The sequence below is a fragment of the Lupinus angustifolius genome, chromosome LG11, assembly GCF_001865875.1.
Source record: "Lupinus angustifolius cultivar Tanjil chromosome LG11, LupAngTanjil_v1.0, whole genome shotgun sequence".
NCBI lineage: Eukaryota > Viridiplantae > Streptophyta > Magnoliopsida > Fabales > Fabaceae > Lupinus > Lupinus angustifolius.
Genome location: NC_032019.1, coordinates 1745929 through 1773154, shown reverse-complemented (window position 1 = coordinate 1773154; position 27226 = coordinate 1745929). Strand labels below are relative to the sequence as shown.

The 27226-nt window shown below is 34.2% G+C and overlaps 4 protein-coding genes and 1 non-coding gene across 6 annotated transcripts; 1 reads left to right on the top strand and 4 right to left on the bottom strand.

The window, feature by feature from the left end:
* Positions 1-3183, top strand: LOC109360287 (mannose-1-phosphate guanylyltransferase 1). 2 transcript variants are annotated; one of them, XM_019605065.1, is made up of 5 exons: positions 1-158; positions 1317-1449; positions 1771-1833; positions 1937-2176; positions 2272-3183. In XM_019605065.1, the coding sequence occupies exons 2-5, from the start codon at positions 1339-1341 to the stop codon at positions 2941-2943; spliced, it is 1086 nt and encodes a 361-aa protein (XP_019460610.1). In that variant the 5' UTR covers positions 1-158; positions 1317-1338; the 3' UTR covers positions 2944-3183. The 2 variants fall into 2 exon arrangements, with proteins under 2 accessions (XP_019460610.1, XP_019460611.1); XM_019605066.1 differs by lacking the exon at positions 1-158 and having other exon boundaries at positions 1291-1449.
* On the bottom strand, positions 3977-7365 carry LOC109360289 (protein YIPF1 homolog). Its single transcript, XM_019605068.1, has 6 exons — positions 7153-7365; positions 6989-7028; positions 6767-6892; positions 5752-5917; positions 4989-5262; positions 3977-4533 (listed from the first exon to the last, which is right to left on the bottom strand). Exons 1-6 carry the CDS (start codon positions 7204-7206, stop codon positions 4342-4344), a joined length of 852 nt encoding a protein of 283 aa, XP_019460613.1. The 5' UTR covers positions 7207-7365; the 3' UTR covers positions 3977-4341.
* On the bottom strand, positions 7610-7683 carry TRNAV-CAC. The gene has a single exon. It is a non-coding gene; the product is annotated as a tRNA-Val (tRNA).
* Positions 8485-14687, bottom strand: LOC109360286 (protein NEDD1-like). Its single transcript, XM_019605064.1, has 10 exons — positions 14265-14687; positions 13897-14009; positions 13030-13290; positions 12839-12943; positions 12436-12501; positions 12076-12297; positions 10692-11258; positions 9455-10054; positions 8942-9115; positions 8485-8871 (listed from the first exon to the last, which is right to left on the bottom strand). Exons 1-10 carry the CDS (start codon positions 14398-14400, stop codon positions 8764-8766), a joined length of 2352 nt encoding a protein of 783 aa, XP_019460609.1. The 5' UTR covers positions 14401-14687; the 3' UTR covers positions 8485-8763.
* Positions 15732-21010, bottom strand: LOC109360288 (serine/threonine-protein phosphatase PP1 isozyme 4-like). The gene is made up of 5 exons (XM_019605067.1): positions 20660-21010; positions 19911-20151; positions 18081-18399; positions 17749-17971; positions 15732-16227 (listed from the first exon to the last, which is right to left on the bottom strand). The coding sequence occupies exons 1-4, from the start codon at positions 20877-20879 to the stop codon at positions 17783-17785; spliced, it is 969 nt and encodes a 322-aa protein (XP_019460612.1). The 5' UTR covers positions 20880-21010; the 3' UTR covers positions 15732-16227; positions 17749-17782.

The window sequence follows — 27226 nt, the reverse complement described above, 5'->3', positions numbered from 1 at the left end:
TATTGCCATATATACTCAATCATTATCTTCTTCACCTGGTTCTAGATCCACTCACTCGGACTCGGTGCGTTGACTCGGTCCGCGTTGAGGTTCAAGCGTCAGACTCTATTCTGTTTCTTCTGTTTCTCGACACAGATCTAAATATATAAATTATCAAGGTAATTTAATTCTCCATTTTCGGATCGTCAACCGTTTATTTGTGTTAAGATCATTCTCATTCTAACAATGTCGTTCTACTTTTGTTTTTATTCTGAATTCGCGAATTTTGATTATATAATCACAACGTTCATTTGTTTTGCTCAGATTTCGCTATTTATTTCGGATGTTTGGATTTTTTTATCTAATTTCAATTTCTGTTAATAACTTTATTCAGATCTCTTGTTTTTTTTATCTGTTGACGCTTTTTGTGTTTGATTCATTTATCTATCATCTGTTTTCACTTCCATTTTTCATGAATCTGGTAAATTTCTGATCTAAACTGCAGCTTAAGAAGAATAAATAGTAATGTTTGAAGATTTTTCATTTGCACAAAAATAGGTAGTTTCAGATGGATAAATAAACTACTGTGGCGAGTACAATATTAATGTGTCAAATGATTCAATTTTACTTGCTATATCCAATTCATACCATGTCACTGCATTTTTTGATTTATTTTTTCCTTTAATCAAGTAAGTTCTTAACTTTTTTGGTTTTAGATTTTGTTGGCAGAGTAGAGTAAGCCATTTAGATTGTAAAAAAAAGAAGACTGATTGGAAATTAAGCTCACTCTATTCCATGATAGCCAACCTCATATCTATATGTTGACTGATTTGGTTCTCCTTTGTTGAATCAAAGCAATGTGCTTTATTTTGAAGGATTTGAAAGCAGAATTCCTTTTAATAAAAGCTATATTCCATCTTGAGAATTGCATAGATGCATATTTTAAACCTCCTGTTCAATGTAGAATACAAAAATGTTTACCATGCAATGTGAATCTCACGTACATTTGATAACATTTATGGAGAGACCTACTACAGAATGTAACCATTTTGTTGTTCTTATTAAACACTACTTCAGAATGCAACCTTTCGTGTGTTTTTTACTTTCCTTTCTAGCTTGTGTCTAACGACACATAACTGGGTCGTGTCAAGCTCAACAGAACTCATAACAGCTCCGTATGAAGTTATCTGCCAGTTGTTCATTTAATCGTTATGTGCAAGTTCTTTCTTTCCTTGCATCGTTATTTATAGGACTGGGTGGAACCTATCTGGTTGATATTTCAGACGTTGTTACCTGTTGAACTTTATTGATCTACTTCTAAATTTATAAATTTACAGGAAAATCAAAGGGCATATTACCATGAAGGCATTGATCCTGGTCGGAGGGTTTGGGACAAGGTTGAGGCCATTGACACTCAGTTTCCCTAAGCCTCTTGTTGATTTTGCTAACAAGCCAATGATTCTTCATCAGGTAAAGCTATTTTAAATTTATTTTCTAGAACTATTACATCTGTTATTTTAAATATGTAAATTAGGGACAGGTTTTCTTGTTGAATTCCTTCTTTCCACAATATCTGACGTATTTATTCTTGATAACATGGACTTGTCAAGTTTTGAAAAATAAGAAGACTTCTCTGATTTGGATATTCTAGATATATGATAAGAAAAAAAAACAACTTTTTTTACGTGTGTGCATGAGTATGTCTTCAGGTGCATCTTAAAGTCTATTTTCATTAAAAATTGGCTTGATAACTATCATACTCATATACTTTTAATTTGACTTTTTTTCCAGATTGAGGCTCTTAAGGCCATTGGAGTTACTGAAGTCGTACTAGCTATTAATTACCAACCAGAGGTAAGAATCTTGGCCCTGATTACAACTCTTTTTATGCAATGCTTAAAGAGACATATATGGATGAAGTCTCTTTATTTTGATTTGTTTTAACTTCCTACTGCAGGTTATGTTGAATTTCTTGAAGGATTTTGAAGAAAAGCTTGGCATCAAGATCACTTGTTCACAAGAAACTGAACCACTGGGAACTGCTGGGCCCCTGGCCCTTGCCAGGGATAAGCTGATAGATGAGTCTGGAGAGCCATTTTTTGTTCTCAACAGTGACGTCATCAGCGAGTACCCACTGAAAGAAATGATCGAGTTCCACAAATCCCATGGAGGAGAGGCTTCTATAATGGTGACAAAGGTAACATAATTGACCAAAAAAATATCCATTGCTATCATGTAGACTATACAAACAAATCAGAGCATTGAATTTATCATTTCCCTCTAAATGTGTAGGTTGATGAGCCATCGAAATATGGTGTGGTTGTGACGGAGGAAGCTACAGGGCAGGTTGAGAAATTTGTGGAAAAGCCGAAGCTGTTTGTTGGTAACAAAATCAATGCTGGAATCTACCTCTTGAACCCTTCTGTTTTGGATCGAATTGAACTGAGACCCACTTCTATTGAGAAAGAGGTTTTCCCAAAGATTGCAGCAGAGAAAAAGCTATATGCAATGGTTCTGCCTGGATTCTGGATGGACATTGGACAACCAAGGGACTATATTACTGGCCTGAGACTCTACTTAGACTCATTAAAGAAAAGGTCATCTCCTAAGTTGGCCAGTGGCACTCACATTGTTGGGAATGTCATTGTGGATGAGACTGCCAAAATTGGTGAGGGATGTCTCATTGGACCTGATGTTGCTATTGGACCTGGCTGTATTGTTGAAGCTGGAGTTAGGCTCTCGCGCTGCACAGTAATGCGAGGAGCCCGGATTAAAAAGCATGCTTGCATTTCCAGCAGTATTATTGGTTGGCATTCTACTGTTGGACAATGGGCTCGTGTAGAGAATATGACTATCCTTGGAGAAGATGTCCATGTATGTGATGAAATTTACAGCAATGGTGGTGTGGTTTTGCCTCACAAGGAGATCAAGTCAAATATTCTGAAGCCTGAGATAGTCATGTGATGTTAATGTTGTTCAAATTGGTGGCAGCGAGGAGGAGGTCGTAATTTATCGAGTCTGGAGTATGTTTGTTTTAATTATTTTTCTTCATTCAATCCCTTTTTACAGTATACAAGTCAGTTTGTCGTTTAGAAGGAGTGATGCCATTGCAAGTTAAAGGGCATAAATTTGGTATTTTGTGCAAAAGTTGTGTATTTTTAAGTGTAAGTATAGAAATAAATTCTTAATTATTTGTTCATCTCCTGTCATACTTGCCAAATGAGGCATTCTAATATGAATATGGTTAGTTGGTACATGATGATATCATGGAGCTGTTACAAACAATCTAGTACTGACCACATCTCTCTGCCAGGTTTGAATCCGACATTTGGATGATGTATGCTTCCTACCTACCAATTATACATCCTTTGGTAATCGGTCATAAAATAAGCTTTATACTGTGCCAAGAATTGAACAAATTGGTTTGCTATTAAGAAATTTTAGGGGCTGTTCAAAGATAATTTCGTGAACTTGTGAAAAATTGTTGATTGTTGCAGAAACTATATAGAAGGAAACAAAAATTGTAAGAAAAAAATTCGAGCATTTTTTGGGTGTCCCATTGCTACAAACTGTTACACCCTTATTGCAGAACTACTGAAGTAGGCAATATTATAATATCCAAGCACTATTATAAAATCCGAGCTGAATATTAAACCAGAAGAAATCCTATATAGATTTAATAAGTATATATAACGAAATAATTATGTACAATTATATTAAAGTAATACATCTTCATATTTTTTTGGACTGAATAAAAAAAAACATTATAATAATGTTCAATTTTTTATATTTTATTTGAATGATCCAGTTCACTCTCGGCTATTCCGTTTAATTAGATTTAACACAGTCAGATTAGAATTTCTCAAATTCAAGATAATCAACCCTCATCCTGAAAGACTGCAAATTAGAGCCATTTGAAATCCGATAACCACATGCAATAACATAATATATCACTTTAAAAAAGGTGAAATGAGAGATCAGATTGATACAAGTAGAGGAAGTTGCCCTGGCCTATGAAACAGCTGCTTGGATTTTCAATTAAGGATACAAAAAATACAAATTTGATCGAGGTAGTATATTTACGCAAACATGCAAAGAAGCTGAAACACTCAAGAGACAAATGCTACATCAATCACTGTTCTCCTTCCAAAATGTTGGTCTTCCACAAGGCTCTTGACAAAAAAAGAAAAGCTGATACAGAAAGCACTAACAATCGCACTACTCTCTCTTTAACTATCTATTCCATTATAAAAAGCCAAAAAACACAAACCAACCGTTGCTGCCGATAATTCCACTTTCATCTTAAGGTTTAGCTACCGCTGATAGCGACTCGGTCTTATTTGTACTGCAATGCATTCTGCTCTACACAAAGAACCAAACCTTGATGAAGACTGCCAAAGCTATTTGCAATAAAAATGCGGCAACTATAGCCACTGATAGATCATTGCCTTCAATGTAGGACCTCAGGTTTAGGGCAACAAAGCTAGCTGAGGAAGCACCGGTAGCGATTATTATAGTCCACCGAAGAAACTCAAATGGAATCATCAACAGAAACTGAAAGTTTCCCAAGAAATATATATGAATTAGATAGATGGTAACATGAAAGCCAATACAAAATTATCTTAATAATAAAATATTATCTTCAATACAGCATAATTAGCAAGCTGATACAATTTTCTATAAACCTGATAAAATTTTGTAGCTTAAATATAAATCATCAACATAAAAAAAAAACTCATTGGACCCCGGTCCCTGCTTTGCAATCTTATTACCACCTGAGCCTTTGCTCTATAGTGGTACTGCATGTGAGTTTGAACCCAAAGGCCCTTTTACCTGTGATGGAGACCCTTACTATGTTAAAGAAGTGTTCCTCCCTGCCAATTTCTTCCTTCAGACCCACTTTCCCCACAAAGGATGTAGTTTAAAATGAAAATAGATATATGCACAGCAGTACTATTTTTAGTGTGATAATTACATAGTTTACCACATTGGACAAAGCAGAAACTTACAGAGGAGATAATGAAAATGGTGAGAGAATATCCCCACATGCACCAAAACCTTATAAGGCTAGCATTTGAACCCATATACTGGAGGAAGAAATAGTATGCCAACGGGACCACGATTGCATAGCCATAGATAGAGCATGCAGCCATATTCACATAGCTAACATCAAAGCTCCAAGCGATACTACTATCTGCATGTTTTTGCATCAGGTATGTTGCAAGATTTCCAAGTGATGCAAGCACAAAAACCAATGTTGTTGAGATCCATATAAGTCCATATCTATAATAACAGAAAATAATCACACTATTAGTATTCAATACTCATTTGATATGCGTAATTATGCTTTTGGGACAGGATGCTGAAAATATGGAACAAATTCAGAAAATGTCCTACATACCTTGACTTAGATATCTATAGAAAAGAAGATAGAGAGGGCGAGAAGTAAACAAGAGGTGTTTCTGTATAAAGGTCATGGTAACAGTTCATTTCAATTAAATTTTTATTCCATAGACCACATTTTGATGAATAATTGTAAATCCTCCAAATTCATACTCCTAAAAAACCTCAATTACTAGATAGAAAATTTTGAATGCTGCTTATATTTCCAAAATGATACTGTATTTACCTTTTCATTTAATAATTGTTTTTATTCAGTGTTAGGAGGATATAGGAGAAAGCAAGGCTCAATTTTGACATGTAATCCAAATCTGTATCTCTGTTTTGATGTATAACAACACAAAAGTAAGTAAGCGTAAGTGTACAACATACAAATCAGGGTTAGCATCTATCTTGCTGAAAAAGTCTCCACCAACTGGATTCAAGGAACTTAATAATCTGGTTACGACAACATCTGTGTCTATATTGAAATACTGTGTGTAAGATGAGACATTAAAGACTCCTCTCCAGTTGTTTGTTGGCTGTTGTTCAAAAGTGTCTACAAGGACGAATAAACCAGAGATTAATAAATGGCATATTCAAGCAGCAAATGACAATGAAAATACAAATAGCAGGTGTTCTCTACTCTGATTACTGAAGCAACTGAAGATCAGTTAAAAACCAGAAAATAATTAGGTTAACTGCTGGAACCATTTCAACTAAGATATGCAATTATTAATTAAATAGAGCTATAATTAGAAATTTTTTGGGTGTTTGCATATGGCATTATATTGATTTGTACAAACACTAGCAGAGTGTAAATGCCACTCATGAAGTATTCCTCCACAGTTGGGAGGAGTATGCAAACAACTAATGAGTATATATGAGATTGAAGTAGAAACATATCAAAGCGATTAAAGAACTATAGTTCATGTTATTTTGATTCTAAAATTAGAGGATAGTTCAGGACGAAATAAATATGAGAACTTTCGCCCCAAAAAATAAAAAACAATATGAGAACTTAATTAGATGATGGCCCATGGTAGAATCAACCAGGGCCAAAGAGTAAAACACAATTCGAGAATTTAATTAGAAGGTGGCAGTTTACTGTGTGGCGGATATAATAACACATTTGCGAAGATTATCATGTAAAGAGGGAAAGAATCTGCTTGGAAGCTCTAATTAAGTTTGCAATTTCTAAAATAGCAAAAACAAAACAAGTAAAAATCTTCTCTCCACAACTCATCAATCATCAATTCCTTATAAAGTGTATACTAAATTACTAATTGTCATCAGGAAACAGCTTTAGGCTACAAAAATATTGTGAAATTATAAAAAGAAAAAAAAAAGATCAGAAAATAAAAAAAACCATCTCAAAGTCAAACACGAAAACGTTGATATAACATACCAGGAGTTGGACTTCCAAGAGTTTGATAACCTCCTCCGCCTCCGCCGCGTCCTCTACCTCCTCCTCCGCCATTGTTGGGAGGGAATATTTCCATATTTGCATCCGGAACTACATTCACATTGATTCCTAACCAAATCTTTTATTAGGAATGAAACTTCCAAAATTCGAAAGAATAAACGTTTCAAAACACGAAACAGAAATTGAACAGCATTGACTCCTTACCTTCATGTCTTGTGGCATTATTTTCTTCAGCTACCACAGCCTGTGAACAAATCAGAACAATAACAGAACCAAAGAAAATTAGAAACGGTTAATTAAAAGAGAAAGGCAATCGAAGAAGCAAGAGATCAATTATTATGAAGGAAGTAACAAATGGAAAAACTCACAGGAACTGAACCGAGTAAATGGCTAGTGGGGAGGCCAGTGTAAGATTCCTCCATCGAATTGAAACAATTGATAGTTGAATCTCAAAATCGCATTGAAAATTTTGAGAATCAGAATCGGATTCAGGAACCCTAGATAGAAGAAGAATCCTTCTCTCTCGACTGTAACAAAGGATTCTAGATCCCACATCAAAATTTTATTAATCAATTAATCGACGGGTACACACGCACACCTTTTCACTTTTCTTTTTTCTTTTTAATTTAATTTTAAGTATTATTTGATTTTTCACGTTTACTTTCCAACGAGGCTCGAGCAGCATCCAGCATGTGAAATTGTGAACCCGTTCAGCCTTTCAACGCGCAAATCACGTGGATATGGATTGGGCTGTGATGGTATACACCAAAGTGAGCCCATTTCAGCATCATGCGAAAAGAAAAATATACAACGAAATTCACAAAATGTCTGAGCCCGGGTTCGAACCGGGGACCTCTAGTGTGTGAGACTAGCGTGATAACCGACTACACCACCCAGACAAGTGATTGTTATCATGATCAGATCCTCCTATTTGGATAACAATTATCTGGTTCATGTCGAAAGAATCAAACAATTTAAGAATGTTTAGGTTCATGTATTAACAAACTACGCGTTAGGTGGCCGAGTTGATGTATTGAAATTAATTCTTTCACTATTTACAAGATTTTTTATGAGTGTTTGGATATTCCAACTCTAATTATTTGCTTAGTATTATTTCCATGCAGACTTGCATAATTTATCAAGGAGTTTAACTTTGACATGTGACTCGAGCAAAATGGGCATGTGCCATGTCCATTTAATTTACACTCGTTTGCCTTCCAATATCACCATGGAATACTCTTTTCAACACTTGTCCAGTACTTACTGTTATTAACTCTTTTCTCAAAGATAATCATAAGCAAACACCTCTTTAATACTTCATAAATTCAGTATTTTTCAAAAGAAATAGAAAATAGCTTCAACTCATTTTGGAACAACAATATTTTTTACTAAAAAACTGTATATGACGAGACGTGCATTCCTACAGCGGTTTTTGAGGTTTGACATGTGAATTCATCTTATCATGCATGTGAATCTGATTTGGTATGTATAATAATACATAATATTTCAAAATATACAGTGATGACTAAAATTCCAAAATCAATTATGCACTTGAGTTGAGGCTCTTTGTCTCTTTGACATAAAGGCAAACATTAAGCAATGTCCCAAAATAATAACAACTAAAACAGTAGCTCAGGTGGATGCTCATCAATATGAGCTGCTACTACTGCAAAGAGTTAAGAGGGTGTTCCATGCCAAGGACTGAAAATCTGGCAGATATAGATCAGATCAACCAACAAGTCCATAATCGGAAAATTATCATCTCTGTACATTTTCAAAGATGTATTCCAGTAACAGGAAATTCTCTCATGATATTTTTTTCAACCGCCAGCCTCTAAAAGGGAAGCCACAATCAAGGTGCCTATAACAGGCCAAAGACTAATTCCCAGTTTGTAAAAGAAACCAACATGTTCCACAAATAGGAGAAAAACACTTTGCAAATAACAATAAAATATGTTGCAACCGAATATTCACCTCAATCAAAGCATTTGTCTGAGCTGCTGGTTTTCCTTACGAAGAGACTTCACTTCATTTATCATCTCAGCTTGGTTTTCCAGAACAGATTTCATCGCAGTTGACATTTCCATCTGTTCCATGTGATAGTTGATTAGAAAAGAATTTTAAAAATTGAAATCAACAATAATTGTAGATGCACACCTCTTGCAGATGAAACTGTCTTAAAATTTCAATATGAAGGTTTCTCATGTCCTCGTGTATGAACTTCTGAAATGAATCTAGGGTTTCTTCCAGGGTCCGCTGAAAAAGCTGAAGGGTAAATGAAGATCCTTGTTGTGCATCTGACTGAGATGCTTTGTGTTGTGAAATTACTCCCTATCATAAATTTCACAAATCAATAAACAACATAAGGAAACTATAGCAACTAACACAAATGTATGTATTAACAGACAGCAGATTCTATGGAAAAAGAAAAAAAAGCTTATTACAATGGATTCTACAACTAATTTGCATTAACACAAAACTAAAACACACTATATTATTATTAACTAGACCCATACATGGCCTGTACTCCACTATGATGTCTGAAGCACAGTAGTGGAAGTATCTAGGGTGATGGAGAAGAGAAAAATGTTCCACTCTCCTCCAAAAGCAAACAATATATGCAATGCAAGGCAATCATCAGATCTCAATCATTTGTATATATTAACATACATTTGTTAGTGGTAGAGAGCTCGATTCAATTGGAGCAGAAATATCAGGCTTTGACAGCAAGCTATTTAGAAGTTCTTCTCTGATTTCGGCTCCATATTTCTTTATCTTAGGTGAACTGACTGAAAGGGATACTCCATCACCGAAGGCAGATGCAGTGCTGATTCTTTCCACATAAGTAGAAAATCTTCGAGGAAAAGGTGTCATTCTTGGGGAATCAATATTTGCCTGTCCGATACTTGTTTTTGTATTAATGGACAAAGATGAAGTAGAGAGCAAGTGATCAGAAAATCCCAATGAAGTCTCTTGGCTTGTAGAAATATCCTTGGAACATAAATTGGCATAACTTAGGCTTGAACCTGTATAGGAACCGATACCCATTGATAAGGATGTATCCTGCAGTCCAGAAAACATTGATCCTGCTGTTTGGCCACCAGAAGCCAAAATCCCATAATGAGATGGTGCATTGACAGTCTGGCGTGAGAAATTATATTTCTCGGATAGCTTGTCACCACCCCAAGCTTCTGGGGGAGTTATGGAAGAATCTTCATTCTTTGAAGATGGAAGAGGAGTCGATCCCACAAGTGGAAAGGAAGTTATATCCTGCATTATGTAAGTAACTTAGTGCACAATATAATCACACACAAAATAGGATAATTTACCTGGTAGAAAAGAAATGACAAATGGAACTTCCCAGAGCAGATACAATAAAGAATTCAAAACAAACAAGCTGAATATTAAACATGGAACCCTTCACGGCGACTTGATGGATCAATGAATAAAACAATTTCTTCCCTGAAACTCAGTTAAACCAAATGCATGAAGTAAAGTCTGCTAACAAGATATACTCAAGCTCAAAGAATTTCAATGTTTTGCTAGGAATTTCGAAGAAGCATAAACCATCAAAAGAAAGACAAGACTTACATAGGTGGTGCAAAAAAGATCTAGGACAATTAAAGCAAAAACAACACAACCAACAGTTAGGGCATTCTTGGTTGACTAGGTGTTTCATAAGAGGAGGGGGATAAAGAAAATTATATTTCTATTTAAAGAATTCCAATTATAAAGCTTTTATTGACAACCAAATTCTCATCCCATTGTGAATTAGGGAATTCAGGGGCAACACTGTTTAAGTAGCTTGCATGGATGGCAGGATATAGAACTTGAGCTTTAAATTGAAGGTATGATTTTGCATTTCAGAGAAGCTAAATTCAAAATAAGGGCCATGGGGAAAAAGAACCTGCTTGGCGATTGAGCCAGATTTCCATTCTAATACTGGGTGATCAATGCTTCCTTCCTCTGAATTGGGAAATCTCCGACTAGACGATGGAAACAATGTCATCGGAGATTTTCTATCTGCAAACATACCATCCTTCTTTGTTCCATTTTGATCCCATAATGAGGGTGTAAATGGCTGAACATCCACAAGAGGGGAGAATAAATCCATGTCATCCTTGAAGTTATAACTAGAACTTTGAGCGCGCAACCTTGACAGCGTTCCAGCTGTCCATAAAGAGTTTCGATGCGGTGTTTCCTCTCCAGCAGACACATTTAGTAAGGTCGGTGAAAATTCACTGTTGGAAGTGGTATGTGAAGATGCTCCAAAGGAGGCACCCAATAGATCAGGATTCCTAATAGTGGACACTGATGTAAATAGGGAAACACTTGAAGAAGTTGCTGAAGGTAAAGGATCAGGCATAAGGATTGAATCTTCAACTGCATCCCCCACAAGAGCAGTCTCAGGAGTGCAATTCCTTTCATTAACAATAACAGGTTTTGATCTTTGCCAGCATAAGCTAGTAACAGCCTGTTGCATGCCAAGATAATTTAGAGTAAAAAAAGGATATTAGGTTTACAAACATAAATCAGAGTGCTGATTGTTTTATTAAAAAAAATCATTTTATAGTATTCTTGAATGACTGATGACATAGGAACACCTTCAACTACATACAAAGCAGTTGGCAAAATGATGTAATAGAACAAGAAATCTCTATGATGATATGACCCACTGACCTCAACTAATTTGAAAAACCATATTATTGCATAATAAGCTTTTAAAGCAATAAAAAATTAAGAACATGAAGAAAAAAAGACTCAATTAACAAAGATTTGTGGAGGAGTAAACACTTGTGTAGCGTTACTGAAATAGGAAAAATTAGGAAAACAAGTATTAGCTGTTGATCATAAATTCATAATAGACTCAAAGAACAATTTCTTAGAACATATCTGTATTTAACTCATTATAGCTAGAGAACTTCATAAATTGACATATCATGCATATAGGTTGTCAAACATAAATAAGGTAGCTTGCTCACACATTAATAAAACATCAAGAGATTACTAAGAAAGCATTGGAAACAAAAGAACCAAAAGTGAACCGATCTTCAAAATCTTATAATTCCAACTTTAAGCAACTGGGAAGCTTAAAGTAGCTTGTGAAGTTTCATAATTCCACGTTAGGCCTAGATGCAAATTACAAGATAAAACAAGCAAGTACGCAAGTGCTGCTACATCCATTAGTCCACCTTGTCAGCTCAGACAAATACTAAATGGTAACCAAGTGGCAGGGAATACATTAAACCATGCAAATCAAGACAAAGCATTGTAGATGAGGCAATACATACTTCTGAACTGCCATAAGCGTGAAGAACAACGAAAGGTTTTGGTTTTCCACGAACATCGTAGAATGCCACATGACCATTGCTAGTTCCAGCAGCCAGCATCAAACCATCATCTCTAAAGGCCAATGAAGAGAAAGGAGCTTCATAAGATATGCAAAATGATGGTTTTCTAGAACCAGAGTCATAAGTATATAGTTTTTTGTCAAGACCCACACTAGCAATGATCTGCCAATGGGAGAAAGATGTCAGAAAATAAAATTATCCTAACTCAAAGAAAAGGTTATTGATAGTAGGATGAAGTGGTCTCACTGTGTAATGTGTATGTATGTATATAAACTTAAAACAAGCTATGAAAAATGAAACCTTGTCATTGGATGGAGAGAAGCTTATACCGGCAGTTGGTGCAGAATGTTGCTTCAACCATGAAACCTATTTTTCAAAAACAAAGGGAAAAGAAGCAGAAAATAAATACCGTCAACTCAAGATCCACTTGAAATAATAAAAAAATATAAATGAAAACTCCAGAGGAAAAACTTGTTACAGAAGGATATAATTATCTTAACTACAATGGTATTAAACTGGCAACAATTTCATTATGAAGGTAGTATAAGAGAAAGATGTTAGAAGTATAAGTAATTCTCTATTACAATTTTGAATGGAGAAGATCAATTAATTGCTTCTAATATCAACCAAGTAAAATGGTTATTCATAATTGTAGAATGTTCTACCATATGTAATATAATTATTAAATGATACTATTGAATACCTTAGGGCTACGACCAGTTGTATCCCACAAATGTACTGTCCCATCATCACCAGCAGTCACTAGAAGGTGACGACTAACCCGAGAATAATCAAGAACTCTCAACATCTGGTCTTACATTTTCAAAGATAACAGATTAGTCCACAGACTGAAGCAAAGCCAGGCACCGAGAAGTTACAACAAAGAAGAAAAACCTGTTGATTAGGATCTTTGAGTTCTGCAGCCCTAGCCCCAGAAGCAAGGTTATGAAGTATAAGGTCCCCACTAAGGCTGATAGAAGCCAAATGCTCATCTTTACAATTGTACATCACACCTGTTACAGTATTAGTATGACCCTTCAGCCATTTAATACAGCGTTTCCTCTGCAAATCCCATATCCTTACAATTTGACCACTTCCTCCAGAACACATGTATCTGGATGCCTTGTTGCTGAAGCTTATAGCTGATATAGACTCCTGAACAAAGATGCCAAAAGCATGAAGTAACTCAACAAGAACAAAAAGAAAGTGCTTGATTGTGATGGAACCGTGTTTCTATCAGAACCACTAACACCAAGGAGTGATCATATAATTACAGCAAATGAACCAATAGATAGGACTTTCTTATGTAGTAAAGTAACTCTAATTGCAAGGAAAGGCCCAACAGCCAGATTGGAATTTTGACTATTCTCTATTGTGGCTCTGAAGAAGCTGGAACTTATACCCCAAAGAAGAAACGAAATATTATACAAAAGAGGCTTCCCTGTCTGTTGCATCCTCACAAAAACCCAAAAACAGAAAGAGCCAACTTCAACAGAAGGTTTAGTCAAAGCTCAAGACTATTTATCAGAAGGTTATAGGAGATTCTTTGAACTGAATTCTATTGATAGTACTGTAAATTCATGCCAAGAGTCTTCACATGCAAATTTATGTTGATTATAAGTTTATAACATTGCATCTAACATGTCTTATATTCTAACTACAACCACTTGAAAGTTGAAACATCCTAAAACAAGCCGATGTTTAACTTTGTCTATGAAACACTACATATTCCAAATTTCCAACCCTAACAGCATAAATTACCTCGATACTATCTCCAGTATCAGTACCAGCAACAGGAATGGTTCCCATGCTGTTCCCGTTCTTATGCCACAAGGTGATCTTCTTATCATCTCCAGCACTGGCCACAACCAAATCTGTGGAAAATACCAAATTCGGCAAAAATAAAACAAGTGTCACATAGTCGTAGTGCATTTTTTGTTCAGCTTAATCTTTACTTAAAAAATCACTTTATTCCCAAAAGCTCCAAGTAAAATTTTGATTATAAGCGATTTTGAATACAAAATTAAACAATCTAAACACACACAGAATCAAAATAGCTAGATTTTTTGAATGTAGCAAAATTTGTAGAAATGCAAACCCTAGAAAGCAACTGAAAGAGAGAAACTCACTGGTATGGTTCCACTTCACTGAATTGACTTGAGAACCATGGGAAGGGGTGAAGCTGAGGGTGCAAGGATCACCAGGCTTGACGGAAGCGTCAAAAAGCTTCACAGTATCGCCACCACTTGCTGCCAACAACGCCATTGGCAGATCCCTAAACCTTTTCCAAAAAAATGCTTCTGAAAGTTTCACTACCAAACAAGGTCTTGTTAAATCGGAAATGTATTTGACGGTTTTAGAAGAAGTTTCCTGGGGAAATCGGTGGCAATATTTCCGATTCCGATTTGAAAATGAGTCACCCTGTAACGGTTGAGAGTATGGAAAATTTGAACTAAAATGAGTTATCCAAAGTGAGCGCCTTTTATATGATATTAAACATCACTATTCACTACCTTGGTGGGAAGGAACCCATTCTCTTTTATTTCCTTCCTTTTCTTTTTCATTTTCCACATCTTATATATAATCAAAACGAATTTAATAACGAAAAATAGCACCAGAGTGTCTGAATAGTTATTTAATGCGTAAAGCTTGTTTTCATGTTTTATTATTCATTGATAAGGGAACTAAATGACAATGTTGTTTAAAGATTTAAAATTGTTGTAATACATTAATTAATCATTTTTCCTTTTATAATTCATTAAGTAACTACCTTATTCAACATTTTCAAAATTTCTATAATTTGTAGTGTTTCAATATAACATTAGTTATTTACTTCTTTACATAACCCTCTTATAGTGTTGGTATCCCTAATACTGTGATCCACACTCTAGGAGAGTTTCATCCCTATTAGATTAAAGATATCCAGAGGGGGAAACTCTTGATTTGTTTCAAGTTTGGTATAGCACTAATTTATACTCCATGCATGTGAAGTTAGTATCGTATACCACTGGTCATATTTTATTTTTCTTTGAAGAAACCAAGTTTGGTCCCTTACACGTTGCACCTAAGTGGAAGAATTATTTTACAAAACATAATCCCCTCCTTCAACTTACTGCAACTACAATCCCATTCACATTCATCCTTATCAACAAAATATGCAATGCCCTCCTCTTTCACTCTTCACACATGGTAAATACACAAGAACATCGAAAAGGAGAGTCATCTAGCCCTTCGCCTTGACCTCCATTGTGACCTCCTCCCGTCCTCCTCCGCAACCTCAACATGCGACCACCACTTCCAAAGTCTCCCTTATATGATCGCAACCAGATCGTGACTTCAAATTGCAATGCAAACACTTATTCCACAGTTATCACGACATATGCATTGAAGGCCCTTGCTCAATTGTAAAAGGTGTATTTTATGACATTTCATTAAATGTGTACTAATCGTAAGATGCGTTTATAAATTAAAGGAGGTTTGTGTAAATATAAAAAAAAATGGTACTTAGTTTCATTATCGACCAGATATTCGAACTAACTCTGTCTAACTTATGTCTCTTCAATGCAGACAGAGCAAAGTGGATGTTTCTTAACAAGATAAAATCATTAGTTCTGCATTCTTAATACCATAAGATCTTAATCTAACATTACAAAAAACAAACCAATAGAAAACCATAAATAAATACCATCAATGACATCTTTTACCATCTCAATAAAATGGCTAGAATAATCATCAATACAAACTGCTTAACTGATCCATGAATGTAGCTGATAGTCTAATACCATGAAGAGCTTTCAGTGCAAAGGGTGTCATTTCCAAGGCTCATCTGCAACACACATATGTACATATTGTGTTGCAGAAGGCAGAATAATTGTGAAAACTAAAGAAGAAAGAGATTAAAACCTTCACTTTACGGCCATCCAGCGGTGTGCTTAATATCCTATAAATAGTACATTATGCTCACAGTCTGATGGGATGGATAAGGCATTAATTAAACTTGTTCGTCGTCACCGCAGAATGGATAGAACTAAAGACCGGACAACCTAAATCATCATCTGATTTTAATTTAATCCGACAAATCAGTGAACATACCTGCACCAGAGAAAACGGAAAAGGAGAGGATGAAGGTCAATAACTATGATGCAGCAGCTGATGAAAATGCAGATTAAGCACATGGATGGTATGATATGAATACAGAAATTAAAAAACAATTATATCAGTTTCTTTTATCACTAAAAAATTTCCTGCAGTGCCAGACCAGATCATATTAAGAAAGAAAACCAATACCTTATACAGTCCAAGATTTTAGGTACAAAAAAATGCATAATAAACATACTTCAGTTTTGACCTAGTTATTTTCCAGAATACAGAGAATTTTGAAGAAAAAAAACTAAAAGTATTACTTACACAAACAAATGAAACTGAAATTAATGAGGCATATTATGAAGAAAAAAAACACAGAACAAAGCAGCCTCAATTATCACTATGTTTGTTTAGTTGCGAAATGTCAACAGGTGATGTTATATTTGTGTAATGTTTCTAGGAAAGTTTACAGAGTAAAGAAAGCATTGAAATATTGAATCGCAACAACCAGTAAGAGTTTGTTTAGTTAACTAAAAGAAATTTTGGTTGACATTGTCCAGCTTTCCATTATGAATAATCTCATACATTCCATTGATTCCAAGGCAAGCTCAAATATGTGACCTTTCTATCAGAACGGAAAAATTACCTAGAAAAGCATTTATGTATTATTCTAACCAATGTATATAACTCATAGTATGGCAGACCAGACACAGAAAATGGATCTACAAAAAAACTTATATCCTAGAAGCTATCATGCAGTGAAAGGGATATACTATTTATAGCTAAAACTAAATCTTTTTTTCTAGGCGTTTAAAACTAAACCTAACCTCAACTCTATGCAATAAACTGTTTAGTGATTGAGAATGGTGAACCTTGACTCATGATTTCAAGGACTTTTTTATGCATTTTCTTTCGATTCTACTTCTGTCTTGAATGTTAATTCGGTCAAGAGTGGTTTAGCTGGTTTGAAACTTAAAAACACAGCACTCTTAGTTCTTACCATAAATTGTCCATGTCAAAATCTCTCATCAAATAATACATATTTCTACAAGCAAAGAATTGAGTCATCTAACCAGATATTCATAACAGAAATCTGCTCCTAAAGTCTTTTGAGACAAAAAACTTTGACACCATCAATGAAGGAATAACACTAACAGGAATTTCTCTTAAGAATGACTAGTTGATAAAACCAAATCCAGGAATGCCAATTAGACCACATAATATAATTAAGGAGATCTTACCTATAATTTGATGATCGTTCAATCCTCGGTTAGTACCATGCACAATTAGTATAAGTAATCAATACAATCCCATCATAAAAATGAGCAAAACATCCCCCTTTTCATGTCGAAAAGAAATACATAACTTTTGTACGAAAACAAACATGCACTCTACTGTGCAAAAGAAAAGCTGAATTGTACCAATACAAAAACCATAAATCTGACATTAACAATACTGCACGTTTCAGGGATATAAGTTCAACCAATGATCTTATAATACCATGAAAAACAAAATAAATAAATAACAGACCATAGTTGAAAGAAAAGTGATGATCTTCCAACCATCACATTTTGTTTGACATCACAAACTTTGCTTTTTTCTCTGCAGGCTTGAGAATCTGGAAAGAGCACATCAAGTTTTCATCCACGCTCATCATTGCACCAGCGTTGTCAAATTCACCACAGTAGTTTGGAGCTGAAAATATCGTAACAAGTTGCCGGTCGGCGAAGAATTCATACCCATCCTCTACAACCTATAGAAAAAAATTATAATGTCAGTTTCCAGAAAATCACCAAAAGCTTACCCATTTTCTTGGAGAAGAGAAACTGAAAGGGGTGAGAAGGGGCGGAAAACATAGTGACCTGATGAGCACGACAAACAAGGTCCAAGCCATGCTTTGCCAAAAATTCAGCCACCGTATCAGGACCAAAGGTGAAGGAGACTCCTCTGTCATTCATGCCCCAACCCTTCACATCTCTACCAGGATCCGACCAAAGCAAATCACAGAGCAAGCCAGTGTCTGGGATAGCAACCGGACGAGGCAGATTCCTGATTTCATCCAAGTGTGTGAGTTCAGGCGAAAGACCACCATGCATGCACAATATTTTATCATCTATGAGGGCTGCCACAGGAAGGCAGTTAAAACAATCTGTAAAGGCTTTCCAAAGCCTAACGTTGAACCTTCGCTTACATTCATCATAAAATCCATATATTCTATTAATGGAAGCACACTCATGATTTCCTCTCAAGAGGAAAAAGTTTTCAGGATATTTGATTTTATAGGAAAGCAAAAGACATATGGTTTCTAAGCTCTGCTTTCCACGATCCACATAGTCTCCTAAAAAGAGGTAATTAGCATTAGGAGGTAAACCACCATACTCAAAGAGCCTTAACAAATCACTGTACTGCCCATGAATGTCCCCTGAAAAAGAAGAGAGATATTTCAACCATACCAGAAATAAAAGAGTACAGGCAACCCAGAGTACAGACACAGTAAGCTTAACAATAATCAGCAAATCAGATCACGAAAAGCCAAGGGAAAATATGTCTAAAGATGAAGCAAAAACATAAAAACATTGAAATACTACCTGCATTGGAGATGAATAACTTAAAATATGGACCAGTATTTCAAAATCAGTGGAAAGGTTAAACAAAGAAAGCGATTTAGACAAGCTTAAAACAAATTCCTGAAAATTTCTCAGATTTGATTTGCCGTAAGAAAATTTTACCCACGATTATAAGACCTACAATGTCATGAGACTGAATGTTGGCGGTAAAATGTGAACAAGAGAATAAACTCAATATAGCATAAACGAGAATGTTGCAATGGATAAGTGAACACGCTAGACAATATAGGATTATGAATGAATGCATTATAGAGAAAGTTGAGGTAACTCCTATTGTAGAGAAGATTATAGAATCGTGTCTTAGGTGGTTTGGGTTGTCACCCAGAAAAAAGAGTTCAACTGTACCAAAAAGGAGTACAGGCAAACACCAAATAAACTAAACTAAACAGCAATCAGCAATCTACAACATGAAATGCCCAAGGCGCATGGGCAAAAAAGAAAAATGTTGAAATATTACTAGCATTGCAGATAAATGTGGAAATGTTAAAATTACATACATAAGATTAAAAACAATTTTTCACAATCCTCTCCTCCACAATTTTGTAAGCCCTAAATACTACAAGGGGAAACGCCAAAGGTAAGCATGGCAAACATGAAATATTACTTGCATTGCAGATGAAAGTGGAAATGTTAAAATGACACACAAAAAGCTTAAAAACAATTTTTTGACAATACCCAACAATTTAAAAACCCTAAAACTAAGAGGGTTGCCCACATTTTCTTCTACCCCTAGCAACCAAAAAAGATACCCAGAAACTAAAATCACAAACTTGCAACAAATAAACGATACACAGCACCATCCAATTAGAAAAAAATGTAAATTTTAAACCCTAAGAGCAATTATGAAACAAAAATGAGAAATGGGTATACCACAAATCTTAATGGGGGCTTCGAGTTCAAGCAAATTAGGTTGGTGGAGGAAGATATCTCTAGAAGCAAGACAAAGTTGTTTGATTTCGGATTCGGAGAGTTGAACCTGTTTACCGGGTCGGGCCAATCGGACCTCCGTGAGTCGCCGGATTATGTCGTCCATCTGTAAAGGCTTTCCAAAGCCTAACGTTGAACCTTCGCTTACATTCATCATAAAATCCATATATTCTATTAATGGAAGCACACTCATGATTTCCTCTCAAGAGGAAAAAGTTTTCAGGATATTTGATTTTATAGGAAAGCAAAAGACATATGGTTTCTAAGCTCTGCTTTCCACGATCCACATAGTCTCCTAAAAAGAGGTAATTAGCATTAGGAGGTAAACCACCATACTCAAAGAGCCTTAACAAATCACTGTACTGTCCATGAATGTCCCCTGCAAAAGAAGCGAGATATTTCAACCCGATAGATACCCAATAAACTTATCAACAATAAGCAATCCACAACATGAAAAGGCAGAGGAAAATATGACTAAAGATGAAGCAAAAACATGAAATACGGTTGAAATACTACTTGCACTGGAGATGAATAACTTAAAACAAGGACCGGTATTTTACAATCCCCGCAATTTATATCCCTAGAACTAAAAGGGAAAACTCCAAAAGAAAGCATGCATAAACATGAAATATTACTTGCATTGCAGATAATAGTGGAAATTATAAAATGACATACAAAAACTTCAAAACCTTTTTTACACAAGACCCCAACAATTTTTACATCCTAAAACTAAGAGGGTTACCCACATTTCCTTCTATTCCTACTCCCTAGTAACCAACAAAACATACCCTAGAAACTAAAAGAACAAACTTGTAACAGATAAAGGATACCCAGTAGCACGCAATAGAAAGAAAAAAAAATATAAACTAAAAATATTTATGAAATACCACAAATCTTAATGGGGGCTTCGAGTTCGAGCAAATTGGGTTGTTGAAGGAAGATATCTCTAGAAGCGAGGCAAAGTTGCTTGATCTCAGATTCGGAGAGCTGAACCTGCTTCCCTGGTCGGGCCAACCGGACCTCCGTGAGTCGCCGGATAATGTCGTCCAGCACCGCTTCATCAATCACTTGTTGTGGTTGTTGTTGTTGTTGTTGTTGTGTACTCATCGCAACAATACTAACGCACTTTTTCTTCTTCTGTGCTGTTATGTTCTCACTTCTCCACAATGAGTGTGAGCCAACCGAGAAAGAGACCAGTGTCTTCCTCCTTTCATTTCTTTTTTATTTTCGACATGTCACTTTTATATTTAGGGCTAGGAATTAAAATTTATGTATATAGAAAAATATTGTTTTGCTTTACTGGCCATTTCACCCTTTAATAAAATGATTACATAAAAAAAATTAAATGTGTTTATTATAAAAAAATCATATATGAGAAAAGAAACCGTGCATTGATTTCTAATAGGACAATAAAAACATATACTAATATATAAAAGTTTTATACATATCATTTAATATTTAATCATATTACACATTCTAATAATAGGAAGAGAAAAAATGTAAGAGTTTTTTATACTATTATTGTATCATTCATATTTATTTTTAATTATCATTGACACTTAAAAATAATATAAATAAATGGTGGATATGCACTTATTGTGTATAATTTTTCATATTATCATATATATATATATATATATCATATTACACTAATATTAATATAACCTACCTTTTGGGTATAGCTTAGATCAAAAAGCAAATATTTTCTACAATGGAGCATATATGGACATCAAACTTGTAGAGTGTTGAAGTTAAGTTTCGGAAGGCTCTTAGTTGAATAATGTGCCCGATAATAGAGTCAAAGGGCATTTATTCCTACCCTACATGCCTAGTGTTTCAAACTATCTCCTCCTTTAAGGTATACCTTCTTGAATTTTAAGCATTGCATTTACTATTTGAAAACAATTATATTAATACTATTAGTTAGAACTTAGAAGTGTCCTCTACTCAAATACATTGAGATTAGTCTTTTACCATGATATCTAAAAACCGAAAAGTTTAATACGATTTTATTTTATTTTGGCATATCATTTAAGAGTATCAATATTGATTAAGTTATCATCTTATTCTTTATGATTTATTAAAAAATCTACCCTCAATTTTGAGTGAGTAAAAATACGTGATAATAAATAAATATAAAATTCGTAATCTAATTATTAAATGACAGTCTTCCACAACCGAAAAACCAATATAATGTTGGTCTAGTAATTTAAGGCTCTGCTAGATCTTAGAATGATCAAATATTCGATTCTTGGGAACAACATTTTTTGGGAGAGACAACTATAACCCAAAAGGATTAATTTATTAGTCAAAAGGTAAAGAAATATTTTTAGTAGTACAAAAAAACCACTCAACCAAAAGTTCAAAGTTGAGGAGTATCACACCACAACTTATGTCATCTCCTAGTTTAGACATGCCTTACATCTATATGTGCTCTACGTGTGCCTAATGATGGTTTCAAAGTGCATAATGGATAAAGTCTTAGCACATAAATAGAATTTTTTTTGTTTAGACATGTTAGATTATTATATTCAAGTAGATAGGTCCATGGCTTTAGAGTTTAGAACAACTCTAGGAAGAGCTAGGTATATATAGCCTCAAGTTGTAAAATGGGGATTCTTCTAAAATGGATTTGCTATAACAATTTCATACCTTATCGACTCTTCAAACAGCACCACTCTGGTCCATATGCACTGCTTTCTGTCTTTCTTTCCATTTTCTTACCCTTTTGGTGTTGTAAGTTGTAACTTTGGTGAATTAATTATCTCTCTCTTTTTTTGTTCTAGATCCAATGCAAAGCAGAATTCTGTTAAGAAGAGTATATATCATTGACTTAAAAGAAAACAGGAAAATAAACTCTGGTCTTAGCTGACTCCTAGAATTTTATGGCATATGCCAAGAAGCTAAGTGGAAAAAAGTGATTTGTTTCTAGTTGATTATCCTAGATTGTCCAACGTGAATATTTTATATGTTTATCAACTCAATAATAATTGAAAAGGTTATTTTTGACTAATGAGCTTTAATTGAACAGTAGGGTATGCCCTAGTTTATGATTCAAGCTCAAAATTCAAGATTTTAGCATTTTGCACTCAATGATTTTTTTTATGTGTATAGCTATTCATGTGATGAGTGATTATATCCGTGTCTAAATGTGTCTATCAAGTTTCACTATGAGACAAGTAGTAAGCAGTGCAACATCTTCATCTTCAACGACAACAAATACATGCTAACAAATTGCCTATAAAAAAAATAGATACATTCTTTTTGTGCCTCAACTTTTGCTCATGTGAGAAATTAGTCCATTTTTGTTTTTTTTTCCCGTTTTTGATTCTCAATCCTTTTTGGTTATATAACCTTAGTCCCTCTGTCATGTAAATTAAGCATGAGTATAACAACCCTTTTCTGTATACTGTTTCTCTTAGATCATTTACCTTCTGAGGTGATTCAAATTGTAACATCAATTATGTACTTCATCTTTAACTAAACCCAAAAATAAATAGATAGATCTTTACCTTTCCTGTTTGGGATGCCAAGCACAGTAAATTAATATTGTAAGTTGCAATTGATCCAGAATAAGCTATCTCTATGCATGTCTCACAGTAATTCAAGCAGGTACCCCATTATATTATGTAAGTCGAAAAACAAAGATGGGATGAATAATGCTAAAATAATGATAGATTATACATATTTGCTTTTCTTATGCCTGCAACAAGTTCACTGTTTTGTAAAAGTTAATACAAACTACTGATTGGAATATAATAACACCAATCAAAGTTTTCTTAGGGAAATATAAACTTCGGTTACATGCATGCACGTGCATTTTCTTGCTTCCTCCAACTTTTTAAAGGAAGTATTCACTACTCAGGTACCAATATGACAATAAAATAAAAATAATAAAATATTTAATTTTTAATTGTCTTAACATGATTTTATTAATATGGGATATAGTTTTGGATAACAAATATTGCAAGAATATTGCTAGTACGTAAATTTTCTTATAAATTATGATATATAGTAGCAATAGTAATAGACTAATTTTAAAAAAAAACATTTGTTGCGTGAAGTAGTATTTTCATTATCAAAGTTTGAAATTAAGTTCCCCAACTATAATTGAGGCTCTAATATTATGGCTTTTATATTATCCGCAACCATATAGTAATTGCAATTTTCTACATCTAACATACTTTCGCAAAATTATAATAAAGGCAATGTTATCGCGATTACATCTGTAGCAATATTAGACAATTCCAAGGAAAGAAGTATAATTTGGCTGTAGATAATTTGAAAATTAATTAATAATAAGTGCTTTGATACAAGTCCATCATGTTGTATGTCAACAAATTTTGTATGATCCTCACAAAAGATGCCAAGTTCTTTGCTGAGAAACTTAAATCACGTTCTGTGAGAACAAATACTATTAAATTTAACGATAGAGAATAAAGTATATTTTGGTACAAGAACATAAGTTATCTCCTCACGTTAGTAAAAATATTACATGTGTCCGAGTCGGGAATATCCACAAGTATGTATTGAGGTTAACTCTCAACAAGTATTTTTCCATTCACAACATGTACCACTTGAACCAACAATCCGTAGATGGGAAGAATATAGTTTGATTAACCTTTTCGTGACATATATCAATATATATCAACTAACTTTTGTTTAAGTTTCAAGATGCCGATACTATTTTATGTGCAAGAAAATCGGGGAAGTTGGTATATCTTCAAGGTGCTCTATAACACGTGGTCTGACTCAGATTTTATGTCTTTCTAGCATAGAAAATCTAAAGATGAGATTTGAGGATGAAATAGCTTTCTTTTTTTCCTTTGCTTTTATTTAAATATTTATTTGAGCATTTGTGGTTAAGCTACAGGAGGAAAGCACAAGGCTGCTAAATTAAGATGTTTCAGAAGATATGCTTCAGTACTTTAAGTCATAAACCTAATTTATAAGCCAAAATACACATTTTGAAGATTACAGATACATATATACTTTTCAGATCAAAGACATAAATTCACTTTATCCTGATGAAACAACCAAACAGGGTGCTTCAGATTAAAGATATTAGAGCAAATTGATAACATGCTTATAGCTCAATGGTCCAAGACATCTTTGAGACACAAATTAAGACAACAAATTCTGTTCGGGTTTTAGAGAGGATGGAAAATGAAAGTTTGAGACTATGAAACATACTTGTAAAGTAATTTTGAAGCTCTTACTTTTTTCCTTCTAAAACTCAACTCGGTCAGATGGTCAGATTTGATGCCATGTTAATATTAGATATTTGATTTTTTACTAGATCATCTTTCTCTCCATCTTACTACAGACACCTCCTATGTAAAAGTAAATGAGCAAAGAATCAGTCACTTTTGTTCACATATTATATATATGAAAAAACCCTTCGGAAAAAGGACTATTCCTAAGAATCATTTTAATTTAATAAACAGAATTAGGTGTCACTAATCACCTTTGACAAAATATTAAGTTGTAAGATAGAAGGGTTTTTATTATATCTCTAAGGACAGACTTCAGTGTCAGATAAAACACCCCCATTGAGATAGTAGAAAAGTCATGTTCTTTTCTGCCACACTAAATAAAGGACAATTTTTTGTCCAATACGCTAAATTTAATTAGTTCTATCCCTCATCACTCAGTAAATCAACCCAACCCTACAGCAAGACTCCTATGAACTTAAAACCATGAAAAATGACAGATTTTTTTTACTATATACTAAAATTCAACTTCACTTAAAAAATGAATGAGTCCCATGTTTTGAGCCAATCCTTTCCAAAAATTTGATAAAGTCACCTATGAGATTTTCATTATATCTCTAACGAAACTTTTAATGGATTTAATACATATACATTAACAGTTTTTATACTGTCAACAAATCATTCACCATTGATTTATTAATTATCATGACTCTCAACAAAAATAATACAAATCAATGGTGAGTGATGTGTCGACAGTATAATTGTCGGTACACAGATTTTAAACTCTTAATATAAATGGTCCCAACTTTATGGTTACATGGCTGGCTAAGAGAAATGTCACTGGACTCTAGGTTACCATGTCCAGTTATTTGGTTAATGAATCTAGGAGCGCATATGAAAACCAGAAAGCCAGGTTCTCATACAACCAGAAAAGGAACGTGATTTCATTGTAAAATATTATTACTTTTTGATGAAAAATGCTTTTTCTTTTACTCCTGGCTTTTGAAGTTCCTAGCTTTCAGTGCCCCCTATACAAATTTACCTACATGATGATAACATTTTTAATGTGGGAGACTGAGAAGTGAGTTGGCCTTCTTTTTTCTTTTCCCTTCCTTTTATTCATATATGGTTGCACTTGCTATAACTGAAGAAGCTAGTAGCTGTTTGTTTTGCTTTTTAGGCAAATGCTTATTGATAGCATGCAAAGATTCTTTTTCACGTGAGTCTTATGATTTTTTCCCTCTCTTCTCTAACATTGCTTGCCTGGAAATATGTACTTAAAGTTTAAATCTTTAAAGTCATTTACAACTTGAAGAATATCATACCATCACTAATGTATCCATTAATTTCTTCGGCTGTCCAAATTTTGGAATAAAATGATTTTCTTTTTTGTTGGTCTATTTATATGGCCATTTTCCTTATTACAATGTTACTTATGAAATGCAATATTTATGTACTTTTAGTGCATGCATCTTTTCTCTTAGTTATGTTTATGCTTCTTTAGTTAATCTATATATATTCATATTCCTGAGAGTGACATTTATTAGGAGGATAATATACAATAACCTCATTCTACATCTTCATGTTATATTCTTTACTTAATTTCCCCATTGTTGAATTTGTTAAAGAAGGCTGGGTTATGTTCCTAGTTCTTGGCTACTACTGATAAGATGATTCCCTCTATTGAATGAAGGATACCTTTCATTTTTTAATTGGTTTATTGAATGCCATGTCAAATAGAAGACAAAAGGCATTGGCTTTGGTAGCAGGAATAAAAGGGTAACGATTTATACTCGCAGCGTATGAATGGAATTTGAAAAGGATAGTGAATTTGCGGTTTGAGTGAATTGTCAAGACAAATCTATTAGCAGATAATAAGAATATATATATATATAGATTTAATATTCTATACCTTCTTCTAGAGAAAGTTTATATCTATGAAATTATTGTACTATAATTTGCCACCTCTTTTTATCTTCTGATACTTCTCTTTCGTTTTAATGATCAAACATTCATCAAACTTATAAAGAAGCACAGATAAATATTTATTAATCCACGTTGGCCTTTGCCGTTTACTGCTATCAGATATTTTCTTCAACAATATCATTTCACCAAAAAAAGATAAATATCATTTCACAACAAATCATAAAGAATTATTCCTAGTTAGTATCACTAGTCACTACATTTTGTAAAGTATATTATGAACGCCACTGATTTTTCCCCTTCGAATTATTCCTTCGT